A 12,500-nucleotide genomic window follows, 5' to 3' on the forward strand; every position below is an offset into this window, starting at 1 on the left:
ATGCAATTTAAAAGAGATATACTTTTAAGAATGGTGGTTCCAAGAAGTAATGCTAATACAACTTTTCACAGTGCCCATTACTTTTAGCCACAAATTGGTTTGAATCGAACCAGATCAAAGCCACCTGTCATGCTAGCAATGCTAAAGGTTTGCTAGCTCACCCATTGTTAAAATTAAAATACAACCTTCTAACTAGTAAATTTTCTTCAATATCTATTCTTTTTAAAGGCTAAAAATAGGTAAACTGGATGAAAAGACATGTGCAGTGTTTTATAAAACTCCTATGGAAAAGAATTTTTTTATAACAAGAAAAAAAATGGTTCCTGTAGATTGCTATGTGCATAAGGTGGAGGCTAAGAGCAGACACATTTGCAGATGAACTGCTTTTACTAGCTTCTCTGAGACATGACATTTGTTCAGAAGATTAGCCAGGTTGTAATGTGTAGCATAATTGCACTGTGCGGATGTCCCAGAAGTGAAAACCTAATTGCTTGACAGGACTATAACTTTGTGGTATGCTCTCACCTTGTTAGGTCCTTTTCTGATGCAGTTCAAATGAAGTCTGGCCGCAGGTGTGCCTAATTTACCTCGCAACAGAACGTGTTGAGTTTAATTGCACAGTGGTTGTTAGGAAAAATTGGTGGGTGGAATATCAAGTGACTTACTGTATGCTGATGGCAGATGGGCGTTAAGAGGCATTGTGAGCTAAGTGTATAGGTGAGGTGAGTTAATAAAAGATGTAAATTTTATCTTAAAATAGTGAAGCCTTATGCTAGGTAATACATTTTAATTAAGAGGATATCAGCCATTTCTTTAGCAGTAGGAAGAAAATCATAGGAAGGGAAAATCATCAAGAAATACTGTTTTTCCTTTATTCAGTATTTTTTAGGAGCAGTTTCCAACTGAGGATGTTTAGGAAGGATATGCCAAAAGATTAAATATACTTGGAAGTGTAATGTGTGTACATAAATTACAGAATACAACATAGACAAAACTAGAGATATCTGTGACTCATTCTGTGGATAATAAAATTTGCAAAACTATCCTGACACGTATCCAAAGCCAGTATTCTGCTTTTTCCCAGCTCCAGAGTTGGGGTTCTGAGTATAAGCAGAAGTGAAAGTAACTTAAATTTCCTACAGGTACTGTCATATTGCGTCTTGGGACTCAGGGCAGGTGGTTGGGGTATATGTGTAAGAAGGAGTAAGGGAAGGGGGCAGGGCAGGGACAGTCCCTCCCAGGCACAGTCGATTCCATGGGCCCTGCCCCACACTGCTCCTGACCATATGGGAGCTATGGCTGTGAGGGTGGCGCCTGCAGGCAGGGCAGGGTGCAAAGACAACTTGCTTCTCCATTCCTTCCAGGGGCCACACACTGCAGGGATGCATGTACCTGCACTATCCATCCTGCCAGCATAGGGCCCGCAGAACAGGTTGGGAGCCACAAACTAGTGGCAGGAGCCTGGCTGGGAGTGTGTGTGTGTGCGTGCCTCCACCTGCAGTGCCCTCAGCTGACCACTTACTTACCTGTAAGGCTCACTGGAACGCATCAGCCTACTTTCACCTTTGGGTATAAGGCTTTTTCTGTGGAAAAACAGCCATCTCTATTCTCTTTGCTTTACAGATCACCTGCTAGGATGCAGGGTGCTTGTGGGACAGCTGAGGGGAAGAAGTCAGCCTTCTCCTCTGCATTGAGCAGGGGTGACTGGTGAGAAGATAACCAGGGGGCCACCAGTCATGTGATCCCCTTCTTAGCCTGGGAAGGGTCTGGGACAACTCTCTTCCACCCCACACCCTGCTTTTCTTTGTCTCTGCTCTGCCCCTTTCCACCCCTGCTCCTCTTCTTCCCCCAAGAGAGGTAGCCTGGGGGATTAGCAGAGTCAGGGGGGCTGGCAATGGCAGCAGGGGGCCAATGCCAGCAATGGGGGTCCACTCCCTCCCTTTGCACGCAACAGCAGCAGTGGGGGAAGCAGAGCAAGGCAGCCCCAGCTCTCACTTCCCTCAGCCGTGTTGCTCCGCCCCCTCTCCCTTGCTCAGTCTCCATGGGCTGCCAGATGGCCCCTTGCCCCTCCCACCTATGGATGTTTGGGAGTGCTACCTCATGTCGCCCCTGGCATTGAGCTATGGGAATGGCTTCCATGGGAACAGGATTTTTGTTGTCCTTGTGTTACTTTCCCCTGATGTTCTTGCCTCATGCCATCTGAGTTCCCAGGGTTTTTTAGTTACAGTTACAAAGTATCATTTGAGTTATGCAGTCCCACCCTAAAACTGATATATAAACACTGGTTATGTTGCATCCCAGTGCTGTTTCTTCTGAATTTAGCTCAGCATTCAGGTTTTTCTGGGTGGAGTTGAATGTGTATGGTTCAGGCAAGCTTGGATTTCTACCCAAACCCCAGAGTCAATAGCCAATTCATTGGTACAGTAAAAGATTGCTTAATATACTTTTTTAGATGTACACAGGTTCCCCATAAAAACAATTATTCAGTGAACAAAAACTGACATGTAGATAATAGTAATAATAATTAATAATAAATTGTGCATCTGGAACTCCTTTCAACAGAAGATTTCAAAGCAATTTACAAACTTTATTCTATGAGCCTCACAACACTATCTTGACATGTGTGAACAGATAGGGTCTGATTCTCCTGTTCAGTCTGACTCCTTTGTGACACTAATGGCACATCTACATTGCACTGTAACTTGAAATAAGATACGCAATTTGAGCTATGCAAATCGCGTATCTTATTTTAATGCTATTTTGAAATAACTTGTTTCATCATTTGGTACTGTCTACACAACTCCCAATTTTGAAATAAAGCACTATTTCTAAATCTCCTTTGTGCCTCATAGAATGAGGTTTGCAGAGATGTTGGAATAGCAAGCCTAAAATAATAGGATTGCTGTGAAGATGCGTGATAGCTTTTTTGGGTTACTCTGGTATCTTAAGAGGCTGTAAATCTGACATCTCACTAAACCAGTGGTTTTCATTTTTTTTTTAATTTGTGAGGCTCTAAACAATTTTGAATGGAGGCACAGACCCCTTTGGAAATTCAACCTGTGGTTCGTGGATCCCTGCCATAGAGATCTTAGACTGAAAACTAATAGCACACATACAATTATAAATGTTGCATATGCTCAGCATAGCAATTGGCACAGTCTAAGAAAGGCTCTAAAGAGTGCGCATCTCTGGTAAGGACTATACTTTTGGGGTTTGACTGTTAGGAGGGGGGAATTCATATATTTTGATGCTTTTTCTGGGATCTGAAACTTTATTTTCATCATCAGTTTTTAAGGTTTGATCCAGCCAGCCAAACTGCCAGATCTGGCCCATGGTCCAGAGGGAGCTTCGGGCAGGTTCTCTGCCCCGCCCCCAGACACCACTCAAAGCATCTGGCTGTGGGGGCCGTGTGCTCTCTGCATGCCATGCATCTCAAGGGGTGGGGATTCATGCACTGCCTCCGTCCCCAGCACAATCTCACAGCTCCCATTGATCAGCATGCGGAGCATGGCGCCTGCCTGAGAGTCCCACTGGGCTACTGGCAGGGAGCCACCAAAGGTAAGTACCTCCTGGCCAGAGCCTGCACCTGGAACCCCATCCCTTGTCCCTCAGTCCTCTGCCCCCCTCTTACACCTCTGTCACAGGTCATAACCAAACCTCTGCACTCCCTCCTGCCCAAGATCACAACTTCCTCCCAGACTCTGTAGCCCCTCCTACACTTCTCCAGGTCAGAATTCTCTTCTGCACCGATACCCCCTCCCAGACCCTGCTCCCCCTTACTGCACCTCCTCTTTTAATATCATGGAAAAGTGAATCCCTTGACCACTTGCCAAATTCTTAGAGTGGCCCCCACCAAAAGTATTGCCCACCACTGCCTTAGACATAGTCCGCAGATTATAGATTGAAAACCACTGCCCTAGACAATGATTTTCATGATGTGGAGTGTGTTCAGCTGTGGAGGAAACAGTTTTATTGGCTCCTGTGTCACTTCAGAGCTGCCCATAGAGTAGGGGACGGGGGGGGGGGGGGGGGGGGAATAGAGATGTGGCCAGAACACTATTGTTCTCTGGCCCCTGAGTACTGTAGCCAGCCTTAGTACTTTACCACAGCCCTGCATGCAGCCAGCCTCAGGGAACTGTAGCCATTTATTACAGTCCTGCCATTCCTTGAACTGTGCCCAACAAATATTGAATTCAGCTGAGAAGCTAGGCCATAGAGATCATATTGAACACCATTGAAATGTAGCTATTTCTGGGAGGAGAAGCCTGCAGTTGATAACAACAACACCACAACAAGAAGTCAGAAGAGAAAGTAAAAAAATACCATATCCAATTGAAATTGCTGTAGGAATAGCTTTAGGCAAAATTTAGTTACACCTGCTGAAATCTGGCTGGGAAAAAAAGGTTTAACGTTCCTTCTTTAGTGACATAGTGAATGCAAGGAATCCAGTCAGCTAGAGCCGACAAGAACATGGAGGGAGAGGGGACTTAGCAACTTTTATATTTTTCTCTTAATGTCAAAATTCCCATTATTGTTGAAAATTTGCCAAATGGATCTAGAGCTGATCCCATTTATAAGTCTGCCTCCTCAGAGAGAGGGCTTCTTCAGTAGTACCATGTCCACTAAGAACATACTGGGGCTTTTGTTTAAGATCAACTCAGAGGCAAGAGTTCTAACTACTGAATTACCAACACCCTTTCTGCAGCACCTGAATATTCCTTAGCATTCTCCTATAGATCGGGTTCACACTTGACATGCTATTGGTACAGCTGCAGGCACATTTTTTATCAACTTGAGTCTGAGGTTTGAAGTTCTAAAGGAGGAAAAAGTGGAGAGCTAAGCTCTTATCAGGTATATTAACTTGCACATGAACATTTATCTAAAGAGTATCCAAGCACTAGTGATGGGTAATATTAATAAATAATCATTTTTCATATTCTGAATAAAATTCCTACAGAACTTGTTAACCTCAAATTAAAAATGTTTACTTGACAATCCATAAGCTAATGGACAAGGGCATTTGAGTGGCTTTCAGAAGACACAAGAGAAAATGTTTTTCTGTTACAAACTTTGAAATATCATGATGTAAAGAAAATAATTAAGGGCAAGGTTCTGATCAACCTTTAAAGGAGTAAAGGGATTTTCCCTCACCATGTACAGACTGTGTGGGGTCTATGCTGGAGTTGCTCCAAAGCTGCTACCTTTCTTCCTAGAGCAGCTTGCTGAAAAGAAGGAAGGAAGTAGGTGAAACCATAATTTTGCTGCTCCACAAACTATATGGAGGCGGAATAAGAGTATATGCTTGATTCATTATACAAATGTCAAGAATTGTTTCCTTCCTCTTTTCCAACCCCTAAATATAATTGTTTGCCTCTCAGAGTTCCCCCTGATCTACTCAGTCCTCAACATTGTCAGGAAGGTGACTAAATGGCACAGTGTAACTCTACATAATTAGCTTTTAAAATGGCCAGTAGTTTAGAAACTGAGCTACATATTGCCCTGGATAGAGTCATTCTTTTTACAATTTTAAGGTCATTATAGTGACTGGCCACAGTGCAAAACAATAATGACCGAAGGGGATGGCTTTTCCAGACATGGAAACCCAATGCAAATCCCACTGAAGTCAATGGGAGCTGAATCATACCTCTTTTGAGCAACTGGAGGAGTCTTCAACTGGAAGCATAGTCAAGAGTCCTTAACAAGACTGATCATTAAGGCTACGTCTATGCTGCAGGGGTATCCCGGAAAAACTTGGCTGCATCCAAGGAACGCGTTCGCTCTTCCGCTTTTTTTTTTTGCAGAAGAGGGCTCTTTGCAGAAGAGAGCCCTGTATACCTCTTCTGGAAAAGTGATAGGAAAAAGCTACTGAAATTGCTGAGCACAATTTGTGTAGCTTTTTCTGACAAAGGACTGTACTGTAGACCTAGCCTAAGTGACAGAAAATTTCCAATTCAGAGGCCATTGGTGCTTACATAAGCTGTGAAAACATAAAACATATTAGGAAAAAAATAAAGGTCAAATCCTCAGCTAGTGTAAATCACCATCATTGATGTGACTGAAATCATTGAAGTCAATAGTGCTACACTGATTTACAGCTCTTGAGAGTTTGGCCCCAAGTTGTTGAAGATGTACTAATTGAAGTATATGTAGCTATGGATAAGGTGCTTTGATTACAGCTGTGATCTTTTCTGGTACTTATATACCATTTCAGTAACTAATTAGAAAGTATGATGTTGTTCCTGATATTCTGTAAATTTTTCTTATTTAAGAATTTATTACACATTTCTCTCTCTCTTGATATCCCTAACAAACTTCAATTTTGTATTTTTTTAGATTCTTTCTAAAGTTTTTCCTCAAGTGCAATCAGAACTGTTTGAAGAATGCAGGCAACCCACGAGATATGCGAAGATTCCAGGTACAGATTTTAAAAAATGAAATAGGGATATGTTCAAGAACATAAGAATGGCCATACTGGCTCAGACCAATGATCCATCTAGCCCAGTATCCTGTCTGTCGACAGTGGTCGATATCAGATGCCCCAAAGCGAGGGAAAACAACAGGTAATCCTCATGTGATCCCTCTCTTGTCACGCATTTCCAGACAAACAGAGGCTAGGGACACCATTACTAACCTCCCTGGGTAATAGCCATTGATGTACCTAACCTACATGAATCTATCTAGCTCACTTTTTAACCCTGTTAAAGTCCTAGTCTTTACCACATCCTCTGTCAAGGAGTTCCAGAGATTGACTGTGTGCTGAGTGAAGAAAAACTTCCCTTTGTTTTAAACCTGCTGCCTATTAATTTCATTTGGTGACCCCTAGTTCTTATGTTGTGGGAATCAGTAAATAATTTTTCCTTATTCACTTTTTTTCACGCCAGTCATGATTTTATATCCCCCCTTAGTGTCCTCTTTTCTAAGATGAAAAGTCCTAGTCTTTTTAATCTCTCTTCATATGGGACCCGTTCCAAAACCCTAATCATTTTTGTTGCCCTTTTCCAATGCCAATATATCTTTTTTGAAATGAGGCAACCATATCTGAATGCAGTATTGAAGATGTGGGCATACCATGGTTTTATATAGAGGCAATAAGATATTCTCTGTCTTATTCTTCATCACTTTTTAAATGATTCCTAAAATTCTACTTGCTTTTTTTGACTGCCGCTGTACACTGAGTGGATGTTTTCAGAGAACTATCCACAATGACTCCAAGATCTATCTCTTGAGTAGTTGTAACCAAATTAGTGCCCATCATATAGTATGTACAATTGGGATTATTTTTTCCAGTGTGCAGATTGGATTGGATTCAAGATTCATTCATAAATTCCAAATAATTTACCATTATATTTTTCTGAAAAAAGTTGTCTTTTTTAATACAGTTAGTTTCAGAAGTGCATACCTTTAAAAATTATATATAAAACTTTTAAAAATATTTGCCTAATTTTTAAATGCATGTTCTAAGGAGTTGTTAAGTTCACAAGTAGACCATGGTGGATTGTTCTGAGGCAAGTGGAAATCACCAGTGATAATATTGCTGTAGTTTTTTCTCATATTAAAATCTTTACTGCTTATTAGGTTGCTAAGAGAAGTAGAGATGCTTTTTACACATGTATGATGAATAGCGCCATCTTAGTTTTAGCTAACATTTAAGCAGTCATGGAATTCAATACATTTTGGAAAAACTTTCTAGTTTTCACATTCAGATATAGTTCTGATAGTTTTGGTGCAACCAACATATTTTTATTCCAACTGTTTTAGAATCAGATTATTTTAATACTTGAATTTCCCCTTACAGCTATTGAAATATTCTGTGGTGAATCATAACAACTAGAGAAGGGAATCTGACTGGACAGTTGCTGAAAATAATTTCCCCCAAAATTTGGCTGAATGGAAATTGTTATTAAGAAAAGAATGATTTTTACTTCAAATTACTTTCAACATGATTCATACTTAGGATTAATAACCTAGGAATCAAGATGTTCAAAACTTTTTCAGAGAAGCATCACTTTTTCTAAGAAGCACAATTAAAGCTTATTGGAAAGTGTGTGACAGCTGTTTTCACACACAGATAACCTAATGTGGAAGTCAAAATACTTGAGCCAGCCAACAGTAAAAATCTGTAGCTGGAAAAAAAATTCTTCAAAACAATCGAGCCAAACTTCCATTTTTCATGAATCTCAGCTTTACGTGACATTGGTGATATTGATCCATCTGAACAGAGCAGAAGGTCAAACCTGGAATGAGTGGAAATGTCCTCTTTGTCTCACCGATGACTAAATGAAGCATCAGTCATGAGTGATCTTGTGGTTGACAAAGGAGTCAGTAGTCACTAGAAAGACTTCCCCGGGTCTCTTTAGTTAATCTCCCTGACTCTCAGAAGGTTTAACTGGACTTAACAGAATGTCAGGTCTGAACAATAATTTCAACTGGTTTCACTATCTCAGCACCTTTCTTTAGGTACATTGCAGGAATGAGCCAATAAAACAACATAGTATGTCTACTTTCTTTTGCTGAACTGCACTATTTTCCCTTGGTGACTGACCTATATATGGATGACAGAGCAAAGACAGTTGTCTCTCTCTCTCTCTCTCTCTCTCTCTCTCACACACACACACACACACACACACACACACACACTCTCTCTCTCTCTCTCTCTCTCTCTCTCTCTCTCTCTCTCTTCCCCTGTTTTTCAATATATCATGGCCTAGGAAGCTGAAGAAAAAAATCTTTGCTGAGAATCACATTTTATCTGCTTTGCATACATAGTCTGCAGGTTATTTCTTTCAGTGATACTTAGCTTATTAAAAGTGAAAAGTAGATAGCCCAGTGACATGGCAATCGGACTGCAGCACAGGACACCTTAGTTAAAGTACAACTTCAGAACTCCTCACAATGGATGTTGAGGAGTGATTATACAGTCCATGTCTGTGGAGGAGTGTGCATGCAAGAGCACAACATACTTCTACAGAACGGTCCTCAAGCTAGCCTTAAGAGTGATAAAGATGGCTGCCTCTGGGAAAGCAGAATATAGCCAAGAAGGTGTTATGAAACCTATAAGCTAATTATGGGACCTAGAAACAAAAAATCAGGATCAGAGCTGATCTAAAACTGAAAATTAGGCAAGACTTTACATCAGATGCCTTGCATCCACATGTGCAAAAAGGGAAGGAGTTACAGTGTAGTTCTTACTCTTGGTTTCTCATTCATTATGGTGCATATGGACTAAGTATTCAGAATGTCATTTTTTACTGAGATATTGCATCCGAAATATAGACTGGCAAGTTTGGGTACTAACTTTTACCACCATTATTAGTATAGTTGGATGAAGAATGGCTAATATTGACAAACTCTGGCATTATTTCAGAGAACTCTTCTAATCTTAATTATATTGAAAATACCACAGCGATTACTTGAGTCGGAAAATCTGGACTCCATCCACAATGGCCATAGCAGAGAACTGATATTAAACTTAAATTTATATCTGAGGTATTCAAAGTATTTTGGAAACCAAATCAAGCAATGGAGCCCACATTATAAACACACATTCTCTTACCTCCAAACAAAACTTATATTTTCTCTTTCACTTACGTATTGTGGAGTATCATTTCCAGGATGAATTCACAAACCAATTGTGAAGGTGTTTTTGTCAGCAAGGTTGTGCATTTTGCATATGTTCCTTTTCCAATTTCTACTAAAAAGCAGCTGGAAGGCAAAGAAGGCCCTATCCATCATCTCTTCTATGGCCGGACTCTGAACCTGGACACAAGAATAGGAGCCTTTCACTCAAAAATAAAGGAGGAAATTCCATTGACATACCAGGGTCAATCACCATCCAAATGAACTTGAGAAGGGATACTTTTCATGGATTGAAAACACTTTCACTATTCATATTCAACTCAGTCTTTTCAGATGCAAAAAAGTTCATTATCAGACATTAAATGTAATTGTAAAACTGACCTGGAGATCATTTACTGAAGAGAAATGGGGAGTTACAAGGCTTTCTGATTTATTAAGCATTTTTTTTCTGATTTGGAATCCTCAGAACCCTTCATTTGGAGACAGTCTCAAGTGAACAATTTTTAATTAGATAAACTATCTAATCAATATATCAACAGATCAATCAAAACAGCAGCTTTAAAAATGAGTGGCTAGAGGGGTGATTCTGAAACTAATGGTTAGAAGAATATTTCCCTGAATTGAATTCATTTGTTAGGATAATAGGAGATTAAACTCTAATTAGTGTAGCAGGTTTTGAAGAGAAACAATTGAGATTTAAAAATTCATCAGTGTTAGCAAAAAATGTGAGCAATTATGCATATATCTATTTAAAGCAGAAAGTAATGGACTTGTCTACAACATTTAAATTTCTAAAAATATGCGTCTTTTAAAATATATTTGTTTTCTTTTTTCAGGTTGTTGTATCAACAACAGTCAATGTGGATGGCCACGTTCTGGCTGTCTCAGACAACATGTTTGTACACAACAATTCCAAACATGGAAGGCGGGCTCGCCGCCTTGACCCCTCAGAAGGTACGGCCCCTTCTTATCTGGAAAATGGTAGGCACACATTTACATGTCTTTTTTATTTGCAATGCTTTTTTGCACCATATTTTATGTTGATACACTACTACATTTACTTTTCATGATTTCTTCTCCCTTCACATTGATCAAACAGCCCATTAATATTTCTGACTCCATGTCAAACAGAATACAGCCCTCCAGTATTTGCTTCTGACTTCCTTTTCTTTATTTAATCCATAAAGTTCTATAGTCACAGCCAGTTTTTCATCCCTTTTTAGTCTTTTTTTCTTGGTTTAAAAGCCTTGTTTTGCTTGAAGCTTTTTCTTGCTGTTTAATTTAATTTAATTTTATTTTATTTTGGCTTGTCATACTCTTCGATCCAGAGGTACAGTCTCAGGTTATGTATGCACGTTTAAATGGATGGTAAAAACATGACCAAATCTGTAAGGAATTTACTGTGAGGTCAATTTCCTGTTGCTGGGCCCTACTGCTCCCGATTAAAGCAGTAGGGCTTTTGTGCGAGAAAAACAGTATAAAATGTTTTTCTCCTCACTGATTCACGTTGATTGACTTCTTGCCTGATCTTCTAAAAGAAAGTAATTTGTGGGGAAAAGAACAGTGGAAACTATCCCCAAAAATTCCGAAACTCCTGAAATGGTTTATTTTTGCAGCCCTTCAACCTCTGAATCTTGCACATCCATACACATATCTAAAGATATAACTGTACTAAAATGTCACTTTATACACACCATAACATCCCTTCACATAAACATGGATGAGTACTATTAAGGAATTCACTTTCTTATACGATAGTATGGTTAATTATTAAATATATTTTTAATAATTGAGGATTAAAAATTTCCAAAGATTTTTAAACCTTGCTACAGACTGCGGGACTGCTCCTACAAATACACTGACTTCAGTAGGGCTACTCAAGTGAACTCTTGTTACATGTATGCATAAATGTCAGCAAGATCATTCCCTATACAACAGTACAATTAAATCATTTAATGTAACGACTGGAAATGTTCAGCTGCGATTACAACGAGTCTCATATTTTAAGGTTATGTGTTTATGTTCCACATAATACATACGGATACACACACAGGAAAAATGAATGAAGCAAGCAATGATTATCAGAATGAAATATGATTTAGACATCAAAAAATGGAAAACAATTTATGAATCTGCTGTGGTCCACAAAAAACTAATTTGTTTTTCTGCATTAATAACTATGATATAAGAGAACAAAAATATAATAATTAAAGGTCGCCCTGAGCACAAAAGTCATTATAGTCTATGACGTATTGTTTATCTCTTTCATATGCACTGAAGGTAGGTGTGTATTTTGCCTAGCAACCATCACTAATGAGGTTCACAATTAAGAAGGTTGAATCCTCTCCCTTAGTCCTTTACTTCCCCAGAGAGAGAGAACTAGCAACATTATAGGTTCAAGTAAGCATGCTCAGCCCTGTGGTGTTAGGTTTTAGTCTAGGTCCAAATTCAGCCTCTTCTAATGAGCTATTACAATCTTAGCAAAATACAAGTATTTATTTTTGTAAGCTGTAGAAAAAGTATTTGACTTTAAGCAGAAAATATCACAGTTAGAAAAATAAAGACCATTTTATATACTATGAAAAATTTACATAAACTCCATTAGCCAATAGGTGCTTTGTGGAATATTATAATTGATTTGTTTTATTTTAATGTTAAAGACACTGGGCCAAATCTTGTTTGCCTAACTCCCTTGAGTTTGCATCACTCCTTCTACTGTTCAGAGGTGATCAGGATTTGACCCACCATTCTTGTCTACATTAAAAGTCTACATCTAAAAAGCAATTGTAGTAATCAGCTGACTGAAAGAAGGCACTCCTTAAAACAATAGCAATGAGTCAAAACACACTCTGATGCCATAAAGGCTTTCAGTAGTTTCTGATTCTGATTTTTGGCAACACTGAGCACTCAGAAGTCCAGTGGGT

The 12,500-nt window shown here is 39.3% G+C and overlaps 1 protein-coding gene across 18 annotated transcripts in view; it reads left to right on the forward strand.

The window, feature by feature from the left end:
• The window catches only part of EBF3 (EBF transcription factor 3), a 143,751-nt gene that overhangs the window by 88,108 nt on the left and 43,143 nt on the right, over nucleotides 1-12,500 (forward strand). For 11 of the 18 annotated variants that reach the window (XR_012905654.1, XR_012905655.1, XM_006136645.4 and 8 more), the window contains 2 exons: nucleotides 6,334-6,415; nucleotides 10,413-10,557. Coding sequence is in view for 16 of the 18 variants with exons in the window: in XM_006136645.4 (XP_006136707.1) it covers nucleotides 6,334-6,415; nucleotides 10,413-10,557 (227 nt within the window). In the remaining 2 variants the exon portion in view is untranslated. The remainder of the gene's footprint in view (nucleotides 1-6,333; nucleotides 6,416-10,412; nucleotides 10,558-12,500) is intronic. The other 7 variants (XM_075935247.1, XM_014580341.3, XM_014580342.3 and 4 more) reach the window with 1 other exon arrangement.

Source organism: Pelodiscus sinensis, chromosome 8 (genome assembly GCF_049634645.1).
Source record: "Pelodiscus sinensis isolate JC-2024 chromosome 8, ASM4963464v1, whole genome shotgun sequence".
In the NCBI taxonomy this organism is placed as follows: Eukaryota; Metazoa; Chordata; order Testudines; family Trionychidae; genus Pelodiscus; species Pelodiscus sinensis.